This window comes from Exophiala spinifera, assembly GCF_000836115.1.
Source record: "Exophiala spinifera strain CBS 89968 unplaced genomic scaffold supercont1.2, whole genome shotgun sequence".
Taxonomy (NCBI): Eukaryota; Fungi; Ascomycota; class Eurotiomycetes; order Chaetothyriales; family Herpotrichiellaceae; genus Exophiala; species Exophiala spinifera.
The window spans coordinates 3,536,113-3,556,727 of record NW_015622514.1 but is presented as its reverse complement, the minus strand read 5'-3'; the positions used below and the strand labels follow the sequence as shown (position 1 = coordinate 3,556,727).

The following is a 20,615-nucleotide window of genomic DNA, read 5'->3' as shown; positions in this document are numbered from 1 at the left end:
TGCTCAACCTTCACCCACGTTGTCTTGGTCTTGTTGGCCACGCACTTGACTCTTCTCCTCGTCGCCAAAGCTGGTCGTCGGTGAGAGCTCATCCTTGTCACTTTTCCCCTGGTCAATGACAATGACAAGAAGAGCCCCCGGGGTTTGTACTTGTCCCCCACGAGCTAAAATGGATTGAGCTCGCCAGATCTACGACCAAGTCTTCCCTTTTATGACAAGCCAAGACATACTAAACCCTGGTAGGTGTTACTCATCGACATGAAGCCGCCGCCAGGGTCACGCCCCTCTCCCGCTTGATCTTCAAGACAACGGTGCCTTTTGTGTGAAATTCGGTGCCCGCTTTCTGTCGAGATCGGCTCCTTCCGACACTTGGAGGTGAAATCCGCCTTCAAGCGAAAACCTCAGTCGATACAGTTCCACGAAAATAGTTAGGTCCAGCTTTGTGCTTAAATTGGACAAGGTGCTGCATCTCTTATGCAGGCATGCCTGCGCCTACCGATCTGCCTCCCCGGATACGACTTGGCTCAAAACTGACGTGTGATTGTGACAAACGCTGTCTTCGCATCGACGGCTTGATTTGGTGCGAGGAACATACCCCCCCTCGTCAGTCCTCCGATGGTGTTCTCAGGACGGCGGATTGTGCCATACGACACAGTTCTCCCTTCGAACCACCGAGGGCGACATCAGCTGGATATCACTGGTCAACCAAGCAGAATCTCCTGGACAATGTCCACAACAAGGCCACTCTCGCCTTTTTGATTAACGAGAAACATACATCTTGACCGCTGCGTTTTCTGTCCCTCCTCAGTTTCACCACCATTCGCCCCCGATCAAGCTGGGTCCTCTCCTCTGTCAACTTGGCTCTTGGGCCGTTCGAGTGTGGGCTGCTCATGGCGTCCTGAAGCCGCCACGTGCGGATCATCGTGGATGTTGGATTCCACAAGACAGAGACCATGTCTACACACGCCGTGGTATGCATGCCTCCGAGTTTTGTACCCAACGGCGATCGACTTGTCTGACGGGATGGTTATTATCTGTCGGTATTTCAATATGTAGTAGATATGTACGGACTTTTTGTATGTGCTTAATACTTGTACCTGAAGAGCCCCGTCACCGCTTCCGGTATGACTCCACCAGGCACACTTCCTCGCTCGATGGTTCTAATCCAGGTCTCTCTCTGCACCAAGGACCTCCAGGTAGCAAGTGCGATTGGTACTGTATCTAGAGGGGGGGGAGTGTTTTTTCTTTTCTTTTCAAATTTGGACCGTTTTGGAATATGAGGTGAGGTGTACGGGCACCGAGCTCGAGTTATTACCTGCATTTATTTATTCCTCGCAATCTCAACAGTTTTTGGACTTTTTTAAACCACCCCCCCCCCCCCCCCCGAGATCCTCCCGCCAGTAGTTAGCTGCGGATCTTTTGCTTTGCCTATCTGTATACGTTTGTCGACTCTGTACAAATTAAATGAATGGTTCTCGTCGATATTGCACGCTACAAACGCTAAGCTACCTGGAACTAAACCAAAAAAAACACACACCCATTTGTGTGGTTGGCATTATTGTTTGTCGTCGTCTCAATTGGAATTGGATCCTGGTTCGAGCTCTTTCATCGCCGTTTCAGCTTCCGCCACCACGCTCGACGTCTGCGTATATTCATCTGCATCGCCATCGCCATCGCCATTCTCTCCTTGTGACGAATCTGCACTCTTAGTCTCCACCGATATCTCCTCTGACCTCGCGGTTGGCTTTGCCGGATTCGACGAGGTTGAAGTCGAGGATGATATATTCGCATCGACCACCGGGGCATCCCCATCGGGACGCATTGTCGACCGTGTGCCGTTCAAAGCTTCCCACGAGACACTGTCGTCGTCCTTTATCGCCAAGGAGGACGTTACATCCTCCGGAGGACCAGGGGCCACGGGCAAAGGTGGTGCAAGGATAGACGTTGTTACTGTGGCAGTGGCAGTGGCAGTGGCAACCGCAATCCTGGTGGTCGTGACCGTGGTCGTCAAGGTCTCTGCCATATAAGCCGATGATGGATCGTACAGTCCTGGGCGTTGTCCTTCTGGAGATGTCCTTGGCCTCATCGCGAACAAAAGCAACAGCCCACTTAAGATCATCACTAGCAGGTTTCGCCGCTCATGACTGAACTTTTGAACCGCAGCAACCATCAATTTTCCAAGATCATCTGGGTCAGGTACCGCCTGAGGCACCGGAGGTCGTGGCTCTGGCATCGTGGTTGGTGCGGGCTGTTCAAAAAAGCCATCGATCTCAGATTGACTCCTGGACCTCCCGCTTGCACCATAGACTTCCCTGTCACGAGCAGTTGGAACTTCAGACTGGCCGGCGTTGCTTTCAGAGCCACCGGGGATAGCGTCGATGAGGGCGATTTTGGCCTCTAGATCCCGCCGTATGTCTTCTGGCAGCCAAACCCTGACTTCCACGTCAACCTTTTCCATTTCTTGCCACGCAGCTCCCCAGGCTCCTGCCTTCAGCAGTCCGTTGGCAGCAAATACCTTGACTTCCCATTTTCGCGGAGTCTCGTCTGCTCTCAACTTCCTGCCACAGTCAGGGCATTTGGTATCATTCGGGCCGTTGTCGTCGTTGTCGTCGCTAGTAGTACTGCCACTTTCAAATCCACTATCAGTCCCGGTACTATCGTGCGGGAAATAATGATTATGCCTTATGCGAGGCCGTTCAAGGTCCAAGCTCTCGAGAAGGCGTTCTTCCAGGAGCTCGTAGTCATCGCGAGGATGTGCGATGAGAATTCCTCTGGTTTTGATCTCGACATCTTCGACCAATTTGTCTCGCAGATGGTGCCATCTCTTCTGATACTCTTCAGGAAGCAACTCGCAAATGAGAGAATCTTCATGAGCCATAGCTTGTGATAGCAAAGTTGGAGGCAGCATGGTGCAATGAAGTAGAACAAGTGGGAACTCTTTTCGGAGACTGCTGGTGGTTTTCTGAGGTGATGAGCGATTTGAGCGGGTCGTGCGTTTGGCAGGAGAACTAGGTGTCGAATACGAGCTTCTGGCGCTGTATGAAGACATCTGAGAGCCGCTTCGCCTGTGTCTTAGCACGCTCCGCGTATCGCTCATCACTTCATCTCTCATTTGCAGAGCCCTTACACTGCTGGGATGTCGGAAGGGCGATTGGTATTCTGGGAATGCCCTGGGCGACCTTGCTGGATAGCCTGGTCCTTCAGAGCTGTACACACCATGTGACCCAACCAAATCCCGCTTTGTAGGCGTCCTTGAGCTGCCATAGTGACTTGTTCTCGACGGCACCTGGTGCGATACTGACGCAGGAAACGACGAGATTGAAGAGCAGCCCGAGGCACGTCGGTCAATGTCTAACAGTTCCTCCTCTTCATCATTTTCTGTTGCCGTCTGATTCTCCGAGTCTGTACCTGAGGTACCCTCATCGTACACTGCGCCCGAGAAGTTGTAGTCGTGTGGCTCTGAGACTTGATCGGGCGAAGTTGGGAGTCGCTGTTGGCGCAATGAAAGCGGAGAGGAATGTTGATATGCGAAATCTTCGATTACGGCTGACGGAGAACTCGACATCATGATCTTCACAGTTTTCGACCGTGCAGAATTCGAAAGGATGGTTCTTGCACGAAAGCACGGGCTGACGGGGTGAAAGTGGCTGACGCGTGTCAGTGTCACCGGCGGAAAATTGTTGATGTCGCTGGCCTTTTGATCCGTCGCCACAGCAACCACTTTCTCTACCAGATCACAATCATGCTCGACGACTACGGTGACACGGTATGTATCTCTGTCAGCGACTGCACGAGTCGACCAGACATGGTTTTGTTCACAAGCATCTCCACCCTACTGGGCGTGCAGATTAAGGTCCTGTCGAATCCACACCCTTGATGCAGAGAACGTTGTTCCCTTTTCAAGCGCTGGGGGGAAGTACATCTGCGATGAATCATGACAACCAGCACACGCAGCTCAATCGACCTCTTAAGCCGCTCGTCCTCTTCCTCTGAGATTTCGACGCTTTCATTTGTGGCATAAGTAGCACCCTTCTTGAATAGTCATCCCTGTCAGACTACTCTTGTCTTCAGACACGCCGGGATGATTCGAATGCCCCGAACATCATTCCTCTCAGCCTTTTCATCTTTCAATAGCATCACCTTAGTATGAAGCGTAGCATGGCCGCAACTCTTACCCAACCTTTCAATGGCAACACTGTATGGATATTATTCACTCGTGCAATGCAGTTCAGGGGAGAGAGAGACTTGTATTGGTTCTGGATTCAGATGGATGGACCCATTGATCGGCACATGGTGTGGGCTCATCTCGGTGCAATTCAGAGCGCGTGAAAACCATCGACCAGTTCGGCACTTCATTCAAGGTAAGGCTCAGTAGGCTCGCCACTCGAGAACAAGAACTATACTACGCGTTACACCGACGTCCAGCCTAGATATTCCAAGTTACAGCGGTTCTAAGTGGTAGTCGCCTACGCTCGACCCAAAACCAGGACGACGTCAACCAGGGCTTCCCTAGGGTACAAAGACGACCACGGACAAATAAAGTAGCCGGGCGTTGTCCGAGATCATACCGAAGCATATATTGATCATATCGTCGGCATGCCTTCACCATTGACCGTCGAAGGACTCCAAGCGAGCGACATTCATGCCAAGATCGAATCTCTGATGACCAACCTGGTCAGCATCAAGGACGAAACAGGCCGCTTCCTCCAGCGCCTCCCCGATGGCCGTACCATCGACACCAAGGGCTGGAACGACTGGGAATGGACGCACGGCATCGGCCTGTACGGGCTCTACCAATACCACACGCTCACGTCGTCCGCGACCGCGCTGGACGTGATCACCCGGTGGTTCTCGGCGCGCCTGGCGGAGGGGACGACCAAGAACATCAACACCATGGCCGTGTTCCTCACGCTCGCGCACCTGTACGAGAAGACGGGCGACCAGAGCCACCTCGCCTGGTTGGATAGCTGGTGCGAGTGGGCCATGCACGAACTCCCGCGCACCACGTTCGGGGCGATGCAGCACATCACGTACGTCGACGAGAACCACAACCAACTCTGGGCCGACACGCTGATGATGACGGTGCTCCCGCTCGCCAAAGTGGGCGTGCTCCTGAACCGGCCGGACTACGTCGAGGAAGCGAAGCGGCAGGTCCTCTTGCACGTCCAGTACCTCTTTGACCCGACGACGGGCTTGTTTTTCCACGGATGGCAGTTTCACGACGAAGGAGACGCCGCGGCCGGCCGTGGAGGCCACAATTTCGCCCGGGCCCGATGGGCGAGGGGGAACAGCTGGCTGACCATCGCCATCCCGGACTTTATTGAGATCCTCGACTTGCAGCCGAGCGACGGCCTCAGGATGTACCTTGTCAGCGTGCTCGAGGCGCAGTGCCGCGCTTTGCGCGCGCTGCAGACGCCCGACGGCATGTGGAGGACACTGCTCGACGTGGCCGAGGACGATGGGAGTTATCCGGAGGCGTCTGCCACCGCCGGGTTCGCGTACGGACTGCTGAAAGCCGTGAGGAAGAGATACGTACCGAAAGAGTACAGGGATGTTGCCCTACGCGCGGTCAAGGCTGTGTTGAGGAGAATAAACGACGCTGGGGAGCTCGGCGACGTGAGTTTTGGGACGGCCATGGGCCACGATTTGAAGCATTACGTCAACATCGAGAGGACGAGTATGCCGTACGGTCAAGCGATGGCCATCATGGCCTTGGTCGAATTCTTGAGGGTGTTTATATAGATGGACTTCTAAACACCGCTGAGCATGTATTGACATCGCACTCGGTATTGCATCAATGTACACAATCCTGCCAGTAGATCCTATAATCCTGGGCTAGACTAGCTGACCAAACGTAGGGGGAGGGATTGTCAGGATTGCACCAAGAACACCGTACAAGATTGAACTAGCCGGAGGAGTTCGACACGATTTAAAGACATGGAAACTGGTGTCATTGCGGTCAGTACTACTGACTTCTGATCGGCAACGTCGAACATTTCAACCCGTATATACTGGTACACAGAGTACACTTCTTGGTATCATGTACATTTACAGCTTTCCTCGAGATAATAAAGATCCACCATCAGTCGTGATGACGGCGCCGTTGATATGCTTTGACGCTCTGCTGGACAGGAAGACCACCAGCCCCGCGATGTCTTCTGGGTGTCCCAGTCTCTTGTTGGGCACCTCGGCCGCAAGAGCAGCCTGGCCACCCTGCAGTTCCATCAGACCCGACGCCATCTTCGTCGGGTAGAAACCCGGACAGACGGCGTTGGTGATGATTCCTCTCGGGCCCAGCTCGACCGCGAGGTTCTTTGCAAGATGGATCGCCGCCGCTTTGCTGGCACTGTAGGCGTACGTGGCGTTCTCGCCTAGCGTGCCCACGCCCAAACCCGCGACGCTGGCGGTAATGATGATCCTGCTCGGGTTCTCCGTGTTCGCCTGCTTCTTGAGCAGTGGCTCGAACTTTTGCGCCGTGTAGAAGACGCTCTTGACGTTGAGGTCCATGACCTTGCTGAAGGCACTCTCCGGGTGCGTTTCGAAGGGCGCGCCCCATGTGGCTCCGGCGTTGGCGAAGAGGATGTCGACGTGGTCGGTCGTCTTGGCCACTTCAGCAGCCAGTCTTTCGATCTCGGAGATCTTGGCCGAGTCGGCGGGGATCGAGATGGCGACGGCGCCGGGACGTTTGTTGGGGAGCGCGTTCAGAGCCGCCACGGCTTCTTCGCATGCTTTGGCCTTTCGGGACGTGATATAGACTTTGGAGCAGCCTGCCTGCATGAATCTGGGGGTTGCAGGTTTGCTGTCAGTGGTGATATGCATGGGGGCCTGAGGGCCATGGCGCGAATAAATATGCAATGATGTGTGTGATTCCTACTTACCCAGATGCAACGTGCAGGCCTAGACCTCTTGAGCCGCCAGTGACGACGGCCACTTTGCCCTCGAGGCTGAAGATGCTGCCAAAGTCTTGGAGCTCGACGTCGGTTTGAGCGCTGCCCATGGCGAGTGGTTTACGGAGTGCCTGGGCAAGAATATCAAGGTGAACGATCTGGTTAGAAGACGGGAGATGGAGGGTAGGGGAGGGGAGTCTAGGGATTTTGTCTCGGAGTGTAGCACAAGAGAAAAAGGAGTCTGATGAATATTCGGCAGACTATCCTACAGTCTGGGGGTACATGATCCGTTCAGCGGAGTCCATCGACCGCAAAGAGAGACAATCAGATGGGAATGTGTTAGCCGCAGTTTGATGGAACTTGAGATGCCTAGGTTGTTGGTCTCAAAAGAGAATAGTGGAATCCGGAGCCGGACTGAATCACCGAAATTCCGGTTGCGCAGTGGAAATGTTGTACCACGGTACCGACACCTACACCGTACATTCGTGCAATTCCCAAAGAGGTACTATCTCTGCAGGCTCAATGAATGCTTACCGCGGCTACTACGGGCATCACAGTACTACTTGGTACGAAGACTCTCTATCCCACTGGATCTACAGGGCCATAGCTCATCCTGGAAACTCCTCGAGACCCCCAGGTCGTCGTGTATCTCGCCAAATGCCCACGGCCTCATCGGCTGTAACTAGCAAGATAGTCAGCACCTGGCCCTTGGATATCTCCTCGCTCTTCGCCGCTTTTCGTTTTACTCTCTTCATGGGCAGCTTGTTGTCCTGCTGAGCTTGATGCCCGCTTCCCCCTTTCAGGCTCCATCCTCCGACGAGACAGATGCCTTTCGCGCTTCCCAAGCCTTGACGGTATGAATCTAGAGCTAAACAATCCAGACTGTTCCCGTTGTTGCTTCCAGATTGCGCCTATATCAACTGTCTTGATATGGCTCTCTGAACTTGGTCATTCGGAGATCCGATTCCTACTCCCACATTCCCAGTCTTCGAGTCTTCCTCCGCAGTGCCGTCTTTCACTCGTCAGAATGATGTTTGGCAGCCAGTGAAATGATCAAAACAGAGAAGCAGTGAATGGGGGTTCCACTTCCAGGGCGGTCACCTCTTCTCTGAGCCTATCACAACCATAGCCTCTTATTTCAAGTCCATATGTATTCGAAACCTGGAATTTTGTCACAATGCAGCCCCGAAGAGTCGGGAGGGAGTAGCATGACCGCGCTACGTGGGAGGGGCTGCGCCTGTGGTTTGGTAGGTTGGGCCATTCCAGGACAGATCAAGGCGGTCTTTTCTGTCTCGACTTGCGGAGTATGCGGAACCCAAGATCAGTGGACGCCCCTACGCGCAAGGGCAAATGGAGTGGTAGTGTAGATGGTTCGAGTCGGGCCATCTACACCCACCTGCCTTATCTTTTTTGCAGCTTTGCGTGGTGGTCGAGACGCGTATGGACGCGCAGAATGGTGAAGTGAAATTGAAGTGAAGTCAAAGATTTCCCTACCGAGCCTGCACTCGACCGGCGTGGTCTTTACCGTGCTTGATTGTGCGACGGATGATCTGCTGACCGAATATGGTTAGACAATGGAAGAAGAGCTGACGACTAAAGTACTTCTTCCCAAGGCGAGATGACATGGCCGAGTCACGTCGTCTCCATTCAATGGGCGGTGTTCGTTTCATCAGAGCGAGTTTGTCAAAGAGATTCTGGGCGGTTCTTCGCCTTGACCATGGAACCAAGAGGACAGGCCACTCGTCGCTAGAGACGGCACGTCCACCACAACTCGAATCTATCGGCCTCGACCCTTCCTGCGAACATTCACCTGTCATGGTCTTTTCCCACAGTGGTGGATGGAGACTGGGTTCGCCCGACACCGATGCATTCATCCGTCAGTTACTCTGCATCAGACTCAATATCATCATTGTGAGTGTCGGGTACCAGGCTAGGTCCGGAATACTTGTTTTCAACGGGGTGTTATCGCCTCTAACTTGCGATCAAACGGGGTTGTGTTCTTCTTCTACCACTGCTGGTGGTGGTGGTGGTGGTGGTGGTGGTGGTGGTGGACATTCTGCCTTGATGGAGAAAGATTTGTCGAAAGGCTTCATCCCCGGTGGCGTCAGTGGTGGAGGCAATCACTCAATCGAAGCCACCACCTAGCGAGGGACGAGAGACTGCGACCCAACCTCACGGGCCATTTCTACATTTTGCGCCGGCATGCCCTATCACCATCAAGATCGAACTTTCTACCCTCGCGTCTGTCGTTGCTGGTACGCCCTGTCCCCGGAAATCCCATCGACCAAGAGATGGGCCATGGGTCTGGTCAATGGTGTCGAGCTACGTCTCAGGCAAAAGGGAGATCGGTGGATGATGTCAAGACCATGAGAGAAAATCAGGTGGTGCACCGAATTCGAGCAACGGGGCGTATGGAGAAGCTGGGCATTCTGATACAGGAAGTGAAATATCAGGTACAAGGAGATACAAGTGCAAGCTCTTTGGGGGAATACTCAACCTTCTCTTCTTGTGGTATCTTTAGTCGTGGGTGTAGGGGTCGTGACACGAAATCAACGCGTTTCCCGGTTGCCGTTGGCCGAAGAAGACAACAAAGCGTGCGTCGCGAGCTATCTCTGAGATCTCTCCGAGCACCAAACAAACCGTGGAACAGTTTTGGTGCCCAACGATCTCTTCCCTTCTCTTTCTCTTTCGGAGAGAAAACTGCATTCCACCACGTTCACTTATCATCTATCCCTTCGCGCCGAGACATGCTTTCTTCACCGTTAACCTTCCTCCTTGATGCCATCGGGAGCCAATTCACAGGCTGAATTCCAGCCTGTTGCCCGCAAAGTCTCTCGCGAAGAATCGCTGTGGATATTCGATTCCTTTCGCTCCTAGATTGATGACACGACGACCCCAAAATCAGTCACTAGTTAGGACTCTGTTCTCGAAAATGACAGTAATTTTGCAATTGCAATTTGCAGTTGAACTTCATTTCTAAACCTTCCCCCTATACTCCCCAAGAGGGCCCGTCCGTCCATGAACGCGGGAGTAAAACCAAAGGTTCAGTCCATATAGGGAGAGGGTATAGGTAGACAGACATAACACAACACGAAACGCGAAAGGGGGCTCAGCAGTAACTCACCGCTGTCTTCTTCACCCGGCTGATCGGCTGCCTGGGGCGCGCTGTCCCCGCCGCGTTGGAAATGATCCCATATCTTCCTCCTCAGCTCCAGGAGCGCCTCGGGACTCTGGATTTTGAAACACACGTGTCTCGAGCTGGCAGACCGGAAATCGCTCTCGGCCCCGATGGCGATGTGGATTTGTTGGCCCGACGTCCCGATGTCGAACCAGGCAAGCGAGTCCTTTTGGAGATGCGGCACCGTGCGCGACGTGAAGCCCAGCGTGCCCGCGTAAAAGTCCCTGGCTGACTCGAGACCGCCGCTGGGCACGGTGAGGTTGACGTGTGCGATTCCTGTGATGGCGGTCATGGCTGGATGGTTGTTGTGTCTGTCGTCGTTGTTTGGTCTGTGGTCGCTGGCGCCCTCTCTCTCTCTCTCTCTCTCTACCTTTGGTGTATTTTCCCCCAATTGGCGTTTCTGCGGTCCGATCAAGTTGCTCGCTTTGCTCACTTATTTTTCTGGCCGAGTACAACTGGAAAAAAAAAGTAATTAACTGATAGAGACGAGCGAGGACTCGGAAAGAAAAGAAAGCGTTTTCTTCCCCACCAGGAGAGTGTAGGATACGGCGAAACTCCGTTCGCAGGTGCTGGAGGTCTTTGCTTACTCTATGGCCTTGACTTTGGTGGCTGCAGTAGCCGAAAGGTTTCTGGGGATTCGGCTAAAAGTGTATGCGAACCTGGCCACACAGCTCCAATGTACTGAGCCAAGAGCAATCTCACCTTTGTGGCGTCCGAAGGAACAACCTCGAAGTGGTCAGCTTATCGTAAAGAGACAGAAGTTTGAAGTCGCAATCTGTGCACCGAAGGGCTTCATATCGGTATAGACAAAGACACCAATGCAGACAGAAAGCCACCTGCTGTTCACCGCCACTTCTGTCCATTGCAAAACCGAGACAACCTCCAAACGACCCCTACGCTCGTCGAGACTTCGAATTATCTACTTTGTGTCAGGGTGACGGGTCGGTCAGGGCTACGATTGTTGCTCTCTTGACTACCTGAACCGTCTTGGATGAGCCACCAAAATTGTTACCTGTCTCAGAAGAGAACGCAGGTCTGTTGACCTGGATTCATCATGACATTCACAGCCTTCGACGCCCTCACCTCGTATTTGTTTGCACCGTCACCCACTCAAATCCTCTTGGGCATACCCCTCGCTTTCCTCACGACATGTCTCCTTACCTGGGTCATCACAACCATCAACTTCCATCGCACCATTGCAAGATTCAAAGCTCGGGAGCTCAACTCGTCAAACTCGTCTCAGCCAATCCCGCCACCAGTCCTGCCGTATTTCATCCCATGGCTGGGCAGCGCCCTGGCTTTCCTGAACGAAAACCCCGGCTCTTTCTGGCGCATGCTTCGAACCAGGCTGTTGGCCACGGGCGCAAATGTCCAAGTCTGTACTGTCCTGTTGGGCGGTAAGCGCATCCACATCGTCAACTCTGCTGCCGCCGTACAGTCGTTGTTCAAATCAAAACACGTGAGTCGCGATCTGTTCAACTTTCAGCTCGGTACGCAAGCATTGGGCACTTCGAGGGAAGACGCAGAAGCCATGTTCCCGCCGACCACCCACGAATCCCAGCACGACAAAAAGGATACCATGGAGGCACTGAACCATGAATTTCTACTGAGCCAAAATGCCGTCAATACCCTCACTGCAAAGTTCATAGAGGCATTTCAGGAAGCACTCGACGGGATCAAATTCGAAACCGAGTGGAAAACCATAGACTTGCTATCATGGATGAGGAGGGCCATGTTCGAAGCTTCGGTACGGGCACTGTTCGGCACCAAGATACTCGAGATAAACCCTACCTTGGCCGAGCAATTCTGGGAATACGAGGCTGGCTTCCTGCCGCGAATGTATGGTGTGCCGAAACTCGTCAAGCCCAAGGCCTACGCGTGCATGGACAGCCTGTTGACTGCGACGCAGGCATGGATTGAATACGCTCTGAGACACCATGGCGGGGTCGCGCCAGAGGAACCAGACTGGGAACCGTTGATGGGGTCCAAAGTCGCGAGAGCGAGACATCGCTATTACGACAACATTGGGCTAAGCATTAGGGGCAAAGCCGCATTTGACCTTGGCTTCTTGTTCGGGTAGGTTTCGTCCCGTAGCCACGTTCAACATGCGGAAACCTTAACTGACAACGTTGTGACGACCAGTTTGGCAGGAAATACCGTACCTTCGACAAACTGGCTGTTGGCACACCTCCTGTCACCGGAAATGCCTGATGACGTTCTCGGACGAGTGAGACAAGAGGTTGAAAATGCAAGGCTACCAGACGATGGAGTCAACATGGCAGTGCTAATAGCCCAGCCACTCTTGAATTCAGTCTTTGCCGAAACAATGAGACATTACGTCGATACCCTTGTCACTCGCCAATTGAAGACAGATCTGGTGATTGATGGATATTTGCTGCGCAAGGACGATTTGATCATGGCACCTAGCTCGTTGAGCCAGCACGACTTGTTTTGGGAACAAAACTTTGAGCCTCCTGCTTACACGTGGTACGCAGAACGATTCATCAGACACGATCAAACAACCGGGAAGCAGACCTTTAGCTCTTCGTGGGCCGCGGGGAAGTACTTTCCTTTTGGCGGAGGAACTCACATTTGTCCTGGCCGCGTATTTGCCAAACAGGAGGTTTTGGGTGCCGTAGCGGCCTTCTTCCTCAAGTTTGATGTGCAATTTGTGGAGTATTCCGGCCAGGATCGGATGGGACACGTTGTGGGTTTGGGTAAGCACGCATCCGCATTTCCTAGAGTGAAGCAGCAATATGCCGGCAACGGCACATTGGCCATCGACGGAGACATTCGCGTGCGAATAAGAAAGAGGTGATCTTCACTGCTCACCGCCAGTTCCAACTCAGGTGCCTGTGACAGTGGTGGTGTTAGGGCATCCGTGAGTTTTCAGACAGCCCACTACGTCAGCAGCAGAGAATCTCGATGTCTTGAGGCCTTTCCAAGTTAGGACGCCCCCATTGTACGGGGGTATTTGTATTCTAGAAAGCAATTGGTGCAGCGGCGGGGGAGGATGGTGCCGCGCGGGTACACCCCTCACGAAACAGAAGTGAAGATCTTGTGGAAAAAACTGTGTGAGGACTCCCAAGCGGATTCATTTTGACAATGGATCACCGAGGTTGTGAGTAAGTGGTTGCAACAGGTTGGTGAAACAGGAAAAATTCGCAGACGATGATCTCTCGACTGAAAGAGATGAACTCCGACAACCCATGGCGTCATCGTCACCCTAAAAGCGACAAGGGCCAAAGGAGGAATTGCTGGGGGCCCAGGTAGGGTGAGAATTGACTCCAGCCTGGTGATTATGATCCGAGAGATCCATTGTCGCAGTGGCGGACCTTCAATGGGGTTGCTCTGTGGAAAACATTTCCTGGGCGTTAGGACTAGCACGGAGAGACCTTCAACAGTACGAGGACACCTCCAACGACTCGTGCTGCTTGTAAGTGTTGTGTATCTGTAGGTCCAAGATCAGGACAGCGGCACTTTACCGAGAGATGGGTCAATATCGGATCAGGGTGCGTGTAGAGCCGACCTAAATGTCATTGAGCATGAAAAGGTCCCTGCGTCCTCCCTCCAGTTCTAGCCAGTGGTATTTCGCCGTTCGTATGAGCATCCGGAAGATTCTCCCCAGGGTCCTTGATCCCTGAGATGGCCCTTCAGCAAGGGACCAAGGGGAATCTCCGACCAAGGGTTTCGAAGAACCCTGGGTGTCCCTCGTACAGTATGTAAGACCCCCACGGTTCCGTTGGTAGATATCGTACCAATCGAGTGGTAGCGTCATAGTGGTGGCAAGGATGATACAAAGGGCGGTTGAAACTGGGGGTGTGGGTGGGCGATGATGGTAAGCTCCGAAGTGTAAAAGAAAGGCTGCCACCGGTCGAGGGTGCAACATTTATCTCGCTTTTGGACGCTGGTGAATCCAAAGCTGCTGCAAGGACATCCTCTGAGAGTTTTGCTTTTGTGGATGAGTGCTGCTCGTTGCCTTTGTCAGCCTGTTATCTTGAGTTGAGTGGGATCAGAGTCCTCCACCCGCCAGCACCTAAAGTGAAGATCTCTTTGAATTGCAACAACACACATCCACTGGACGGAGCTGCTAAGACGGAGACACAACCATACATGAATCATGATGAACATCACGTAGGCAAGGAGGGAACTGTGCTCCTGGTCAGTAGGCAGGCAAAGTAGTCAGTCACCTGTCTCGCTTCGGTCAGCAGGCTGACAAGAGGGCATTCCTGGAGCTTGCTACTGTACAATATTGAGCGGCTGGTTGGCCAGGACGGGGGTTGGCCAGGGTTGGTCGATTGCCTGGTTGATTGAGGATACAGGAGAGCAGTGGGAGCGATGGATGTAGATCTTGGTGAAATTGTGATGAGGATCAACGACGTCAAGCTGCGTTGTGTGGCCTGCGCCCAATCAAGTTGCCAGGCGGCGCAGCCATTTTCTTGCGCTTCTTCCTCCACCATGGTCCATCCATGGTCCATCCTCGTACACCTCGTTGCCGCTCTCTGGTTACTGGCACTGGTTGTGTCCCGCTCTCACGCCTCCCGGCCAATCTGTCTCCATCCTACTACTGGTCCCGTGGCACTCGCACGGCCTCGCCTCCCGCTCACACTCCCAGCAACCACGTTTTCTCAGCACCGTCATCCTCCCCTGGGTTGCCTTCCCAAAGCCTTGCGCCACTTGCGACTCATCGTCATCGCTCCGGGTAGATCCAGCAGAAGGATAATCTGTAATTTATAATATCCAAAGACTTGTACACCGGAGGGCTCGTAGGCCGCTTGACTCGAGGAAAAACCAGCGACGCTCGTGCGAGCCTTGTCATGGCCATTGTCTGTGTGAAACAATTGCTTCTCTTCCGACTCCTTCTCGTGTGAAACCCACACGGAGCGGCAACGATTGTTCCATTTGACTGTCCCTTGTAGCAAGTCAAAGCCTCCGTTGCTGCCGATCAAGCCCCCCTCGTCGAACGACGTAACCCGCCCGTGGCACAAGCGAGACAGAAGTACCCACCAAAAGCCTCCCACGGGCTGCGCCAACTACGGCCAACGCGGCAAGCTACAGGCCTGCTTTGGTTACCTCTCTGGGTACCACGGCAAGCCGAACCAAAACTCGACGCCGCCAATCCTACTTGCTTAGGCTTCGATCAACACAGTCCGAGCCAAAGTTGAAGCTAATCATCCACTCGACTGACGCTGTTTCTCGCCTCTGGGCCTCTCAGACACAGACAGCGTCTGACCTGTCCGCTCGAAAACCCAAAATTCCTCCCCTGCTCTCGTCCTCCCATACTGCTCCCTTCGCGCCAAGTACCCCGAACCCTGAACAGGTGCTGGATACTTGTTCTCACACAACCCTCATTCCTCTGTTCTTTCTGAGAGCCACTGCTATACCTCTCGCCTGGCTCATTCCGTCTCAACGGGGTTATCCTCGTATGTCTGAACGACTGGCCCCGTAGTCATTTGCACTCAGCCAGCGACTGCGCGAAACAAACAGGCCAATGCGTCCTTCGACACCTCCAGAACTTTGGTCGACTAGAGTTGTGAGAACAAGCCGGGCGGTTTGCCGAACCCGTGATACACCTGTCGACACCAAATGCACAGCGGTCCATCATCGCCCAAGACTACGGGTTTCCTTCCTCGACCTTTCTCTATGACGGGATCGCATCTTGAAGACATCCCCATCCGACCTTCGATCTCCCCCTCGATATCCAGCGGCTCCTCCTCTTCCTCGTCTTCTGACTCTGACTGTTCAGGTCACCCCACCTCTTCTCGACCGGGGTCTAGACGTGCACGTATGGACAGACCTCGATTGGGGGACAGACAAAGATCCAATACGATCATAGTACCCAAGGGCAGAGACGTAGTTCAAAAAGAAAAGCCGCAATATCCACCCGACGACGCCAGAGCCATGAGTCCGCGAAGGAATAGCGAAGACATTGAAAGACTGGAGCGAGGTGTTCGCGAGAGTCTCAAAGAGTATGGTTACCCTCGTTATTCTTTGTTGGTGGTGGGATGACATAATGTGCTGACTTTATCCCCTTACCTCCAGACAAGCTCGAAATCTCCAGTCCTCATTAGCTGCATTGGCCGAAAAAATAGACGAGGTCAAGAGTGACCACGACAAACTCGAAAACGAGAATCGCTTTCTGCAAGATTACATTGGTGGACTCACGAGGACCATGTCGAGAGACAATCTGGGCAGAAGCGGCAGTGTGAGGAAAGGCAAACGATGAACGACTTTTACGACTCCCGCATATCCCTCCCTTTCGTGGTCGATGTCGATATGACCCGACGTCGGCCATTTGTTACAGCATCGCGGTTTGGACGCCCGGTTAATATAATCCCAGATGGCGGTACCCTCAGGTATACGAGCGAGGCGAAGCATCTGGGATGGTGGGTTTCTGCCGTCATTCGTTCCAAGCTTCACAATTTTATGATACCCACGCCTTCGACACTGGCTGCGCACAGGAATACAGTGACTTATTTGGACTAAGATTGAGAAGGATGCGTATCGTTGTCGACAAGTTTATTCGACAATATGTTGTCCTACGTGTTTTTGGCTGCTTTTCATCTTCGATTTTATCGTCCTCGGCTGGTTTGTGCTCATCATGGTTACTGGAGGGGGCGGGCCTCCGTGGTATGATGCCAAGGAACTGCATACTTTGTACAATATAGGGCGGGATGCACAATACGGCGACGGCGTTTTTTGTTACAGGTTTTGTGCAATGGCCAACTGCCGGTATATCTTTCTTGGATCAGAGGTAGCCTTGCTCGAGCAGACGAGGCTTTGTTTCAAGAGAGGGCAGGCGGTTTAATGACAGTACGCAGTACACCTTCCGCAGCTTGCCGATCAGCTATGATGACTACTATGTGGCATGTGGCATGTTGCTGACCGGTTTATTTCAAAGCTTATGTAGCTGCAACAAAAAAGAACAGCGTTTGAGGGACAGAAAACGCACCGCGTACTCGTAGTGTTTTTATTTTGGTTCTGACCGGTCTTCGCATTATCCTTACAATGGAGAGAGAGGTGTATGGTAGGAATGTCGCTGATATGGCTAAGTCTCTCTCTTTAGTCTTCAGGGCTGGTGAGATACACAGCACAATAACTATTGCCTATGGCTCTCAGCTTGCCCCCCGCAAGGAGATTTGCACTTGATACATCCTTACAGATCTTCTTCTTTTCCTCTGCTTGTCTGCCTAGTAGTTGTAGCATGGTTGTTTACATACAGGTAGGTACTCTTTCGTTGAGGAAACGTTCTCCGGTTTTTGTGGGCTCTTACCCCTTGTCCCTGCATGAGTGTAAGTCCCTACATGACCGACTACCTTTGTACGTAAGGTAGATGTGGTCTCTGATTATACGGTTAACTACCTGGGACATACCACTGAATAGTACAAGGTGACTGGTCGACTCTCATTGCTGCGTACCGATGACACGATTGATTGGTTTCTCGCTTTCGATCCTTTTAAACGTTATCCGGTCTGCCCAGCGGCTAGAGGCAAGGACAGATGAGAAGTAAAAGGACAAGGAGTCGGGAACTCCAGACCAAGTCTTTGCATGTTCCTGGGGATTACTTCAGAGCAGGAGTGGCTTGCTACTCAATATCCAGACTCTCAGCATGAATCGATGTTGATAGACCGTGGCCAGAAGCACGACCAGCATGGATGCACAATTTCCATAGCTTTGTATTCTGGAGCCGTATCACGAATTTTCTTGGGTGTTTGTAGTCGTAGCTCATTAAAGGTGAATAAGTGCTATACCCATGTTAGAGCTAATGGTCTTGGCGACAGGAAGGGCAACGCCGGGCGACGTCACTGTACAAGGACGAGTACATGCTTCAAGACACAGAGAATTGAAATGGGAGACTCGACGTTGAGTGATGCTACCGGTTGTCATCATCCAGCCCTGGGAGAATCACTGATATTATTGTGAGGTCCCTGCAAGTCTGATCGTCGGCCGGCCCGGATAAGCTGCGACCTGCGTTCATGTGAGAGAAACAACTTTCAACGATCCAAGGCGCATGGCCGCCACCAGGAATACCGATTATCATTATACTCTGCTACGATTGTCCTCCTACGCACAGCTTGCAAAGTGAGAGAAAGTGGGCGAATCTCAATCATCAACCAAGTAGCACAAGCCACCTCTTCGCCCCTTATGCTAATCCACTTCAGGGTCACAGGTACCCCCCTGACGCATGCGCCTACACCTCCTTGGAGTCGGCATTCTTCTCATGGACATCTGTGACGTGGTCATCGCTACTATGGCCATGGTCGATAACTGAAATCCTGCGATCAAGACCAATCTCAGCGTTGATCTGGCGCATGCGTTCTTTGTCCGCCTGGGCGACTCCGCTTGAGCCGAAGACCAAGTCCATTTCTTCCAGTGATAGCTGTTTGGTCTCAGGAACTATCATTGACGATCAGCACCCTGCATCGGTAGACGAAGATTTACGACTTACCAAAGAACCAGATGAAACCTGCACCAATCGTGATCAAAAGTCCGAAAAGGATGAAGGTACCGTATCGGATTCCATCAATCATATCTGGCGTAACTTGACCGACGATGAAGTTATTCATCCAGTTGGAAGAAGCTCCAAGTGCAATTCCATATGGACGTGCAGATAGAGGCCAGACTTCGGCCACCACAATCCAAGCGCTAGCACACGTTAGCCTCTTGCCCGTCGCCGATCTGAATGCACTTACCAAGGGCCCCAAGACCAACCGAAATGGACGACAAAAAGCCAGACCATGACAATGGCTGCCCAGCCTGCGGCTTTATGAGTAGGCCACTGATGTTCGTTCTTCGCAAAGATGACGGCAATGATGAAGTGGCAAAGACCCATGCCCAAAGCTCCAATAGCCAGCGCTGGTCTTCGTCCCATCTTGTCAATGTACAGAATCGCAGGGATGGTGGCAAGCAACATTGCAATACCGACCACACCAGTTGCAAGGAGCGAGGTGGTGTTGGATGACATCCCAAGAGAGGCAAAGATCTATCGATGTGAGCTTCAATCCGCCTACCCTTTCTCCACAAGAAACTTACCTGAGGCGCATAGTACAGAACGGCATTGATACCAGTCCACTGCTGGAAGAACATGGTAACGGTTGCAACAATAACACGTCGGAACATGGGCATGGTCTTAAAAAGCGAGCCGATGGCGACAAACTGCAGTTTGATGGTGTTCAAGGGCGTCAGCTCTCGCAGGTGAGGAAAGTTGGCCTCGACTGTCCTCTTTTCAAACATAGATTGGGCCTTGATCTCGAGATATTCAAGCTCAATGAGCTCATGTTCGGCAGGCATGGCTCGGAGAATTGCCAGTGTCTTTCTCGCATCTTCCTCACGGCCATGGTGAATGAGCCACCTGGGCGTAAAGGGCATGAAGATCATTCCAACAAGCAAGATCAAAGCAGGGGCCAGTTGAAGGGCCAATGGGACAAGCCAGGCAGCATCTGATTGCGAAGCACCAGTGCCTCCGATGTAGTTCGTGCCATAGTCCTAAAACGGTAAGTATACGGCCTTCGACAGAAGGGTAGGAGGTCTTACTATCCAGAAGCTGACCATGATACCAAACTCAATGGCAAATTGTTGCATACCGATAAGAAGGCCTCGGAGCTCGGGCGGAGCACATTCGGCAACATACATGGGGACGATCATCGACAGCGATCCAACACCCATACCGACCTGAGTAAGTTTCAATGTCAGAAACGTTTCCGCAACGACATCACACGTCTTGACTTACAACAAAGCGACCACCTAAGATCGCAGAATGACCGGCCGAGATGGCTGTGCACTGAATGACGACGCCGAGAATGAAAACGACAGTATTGACGATAATTGCATATTTTCGCGAGATAATCTCAGCCAGAAACCCTGAGTATAGGGTACCAGTCCAGGCTCCCAACTCAAGAATGGATGTCAGCCAGCCCTTTTTGGTTGTGTTCTGGACATAATCTCCCATGTGGCTGTTGAACGAAGTCATGGTCCTGCGTAGCGATATGGTCAGCTCGAGACAATTCGAAGTGACCAGATGGACAACTTACAGGACACCGCTGAAAACACCCTGATTGTAACCGTACAGCAGACCGCCAATGCAGGCGAAACAGGTCAGACCAAATACACGGATGTTTTTGATCAATGCCTGGGGGCCGGTCTTGCCTATCAACTCCAGGCGGTGCTGGAAAGCAGCATCGCTGAACTGGGAATCCTTGACTGCGGGCGCCATACTTTGATACTGTGAGACGACCTTTTAGCTATGGACGAAACCTCCTGAAGAGTTCGAAGACTTGGAATATTCTAATATAAGGGTGATGGCCACACTATAACACCAAAAACACCCTCCACGATGATACTCTCTTCAGGCTAATTCGGAACTGCAACGGCACATGGACGTGGACAGGGATGCCACGATCGCACAGACGCAAGGGTTGAGTTCTGTGAATGAGTTTCCATTCTGGTAGGACAGACCCAGGCAACTCGAGCAGGGCTGCCCACCGGCCGGCAGAAAGCGCAGCGAAGCATTCTATTACACTCCTCGGCCGTGTGGATCAAAGGGCTTCGCT

At 52.6% G+C, this 20,615-nt stretch overlaps 7 protein-coding genes across 7 annotated transcripts; 3 read left to right on the top strand and 4 right to left on the bottom strand.

Moving 5' to 3' along the window:
• Nucleotides 1-1,573: 1,573 nt before the first annotated feature.
• Nucleotides 1,574-3,568, bottom strand: PV08_03593 (uncharacterized protein; the record flags this gene model as incomplete). Its single annotated transcript, XM_016377945.1, has 1 exon — nucleotides 1,574-3,568. One exon carries the CDS (start codon nucleotides 3,566-3,568, stop codon nucleotides 1,574-1,576), a length of 1,995 nt encoding a protein of 664 aa, XP_016239515.1.
• Nucleotides 3,569-4,596: 1,028 nt separating this feature from the next.
• Nucleotides 4,597-5,742, top strand: PV08_03592 (uncharacterized protein; the record flags this gene model as incomplete). The annotated part of the gene is made up of 1 exon (XM_016377944.1): nucleotides 4,597-5,742. The coding sequence occupies one exon, from the start codon at nucleotides 4,597-4,599 to the stop codon at nucleotides 5,740-5,742; it is 1,146 nt and encodes a 381-aa protein (XP_016239514.1).
• Nucleotides 5,743-6,048: 306 nt separating this feature from the next.
• Nucleotides 6,049-6,997, bottom strand: PV08_03591 (uncharacterized protein; the record flags this gene model as incomplete). The annotated part of the gene is made up of 2 exons (XM_016377943.1): nucleotides 6,049-6,781; nucleotides 6,879-6,997. The coding sequence occupies 2 exons, from the start codon at nucleotides 6,995-6,997 to the stop codon at nucleotides 6,049-6,051; spliced, it is 852 nt and encodes a 283-aa protein (XP_016239513.1).
• A 2,934-nt stretch (nucleotides 6,998-9,931) lies between these two features.
• On the bottom strand, nucleotides 9,932-10,357 carry PV08_03590 (uncharacterized protein; the record flags this gene model as incomplete). Its single annotated transcript, XM_016377942.1, has 1 exon — nucleotides 9,932-10,357. One exon carries the CDS (start codon nucleotides 10,355-10,357, stop codon nucleotides 9,932-9,934), a length of 426 nt encoding a protein of 141 aa, XP_016239512.1.
• Nucleotides 10,358-11,119: 762 nt separating this feature from the next.
• Nucleotides 11,120-12,883, top strand: PV08_03589 (uncharacterized protein; the record flags this gene model as incomplete). Its single annotated transcript, XM_016377941.1, has 2 exons — nucleotides 11,120-12,141; nucleotides 12,208-12,883. 2 exons carry the CDS (start codon nucleotides 11,120-11,122, stop codon nucleotides 12,881-12,883), a joined length of 1,698 nt encoding a protein of 565 aa, XP_016239511.1.
• A 3,083-nt stretch (nucleotides 12,884-15,966) lies between these two features.
• On the top strand, nucleotides 15,967-16,291 carry PV08_03588 (uncharacterized protein; the record flags this gene model as incomplete). The annotated part of the gene is made up of 2 exons (XM_016377940.1): nucleotides 15,967-16,034; nucleotides 16,108-16,291. 2 exons carry the CDS (start codon nucleotides 15,967-15,969, stop codon nucleotides 16,289-16,291), a joined length of 252 nt encoding a protein of 83 aa, XP_016239510.1.
• Nucleotides 16,292-18,256: 1,965 nt separating this feature from the next.
• Nucleotides 18,257-20,278, bottom strand: PV08_03587 (uncharacterized protein; the record flags this gene model as incomplete). Its single annotated transcript, XM_016377939.1, has 7 exons — nucleotides 18,257-18,462; nucleotides 18,515-18,711; nucleotides 18,759-19,048; nucleotides 19,099-19,551; nucleotides 19,600-19,737; nucleotides 19,796-20,039; nucleotides 20,097-20,278. The coding sequence occupies 7 exons, from the start codon at nucleotides 20,276-20,278 to the stop codon at nucleotides 18,257-18,259; spliced, it is 1,710 nt and encodes a 569-aa protein (XP_016239509.1).
• Nucleotides 20,279-20,615: the final 337 nt, after the last annotated feature.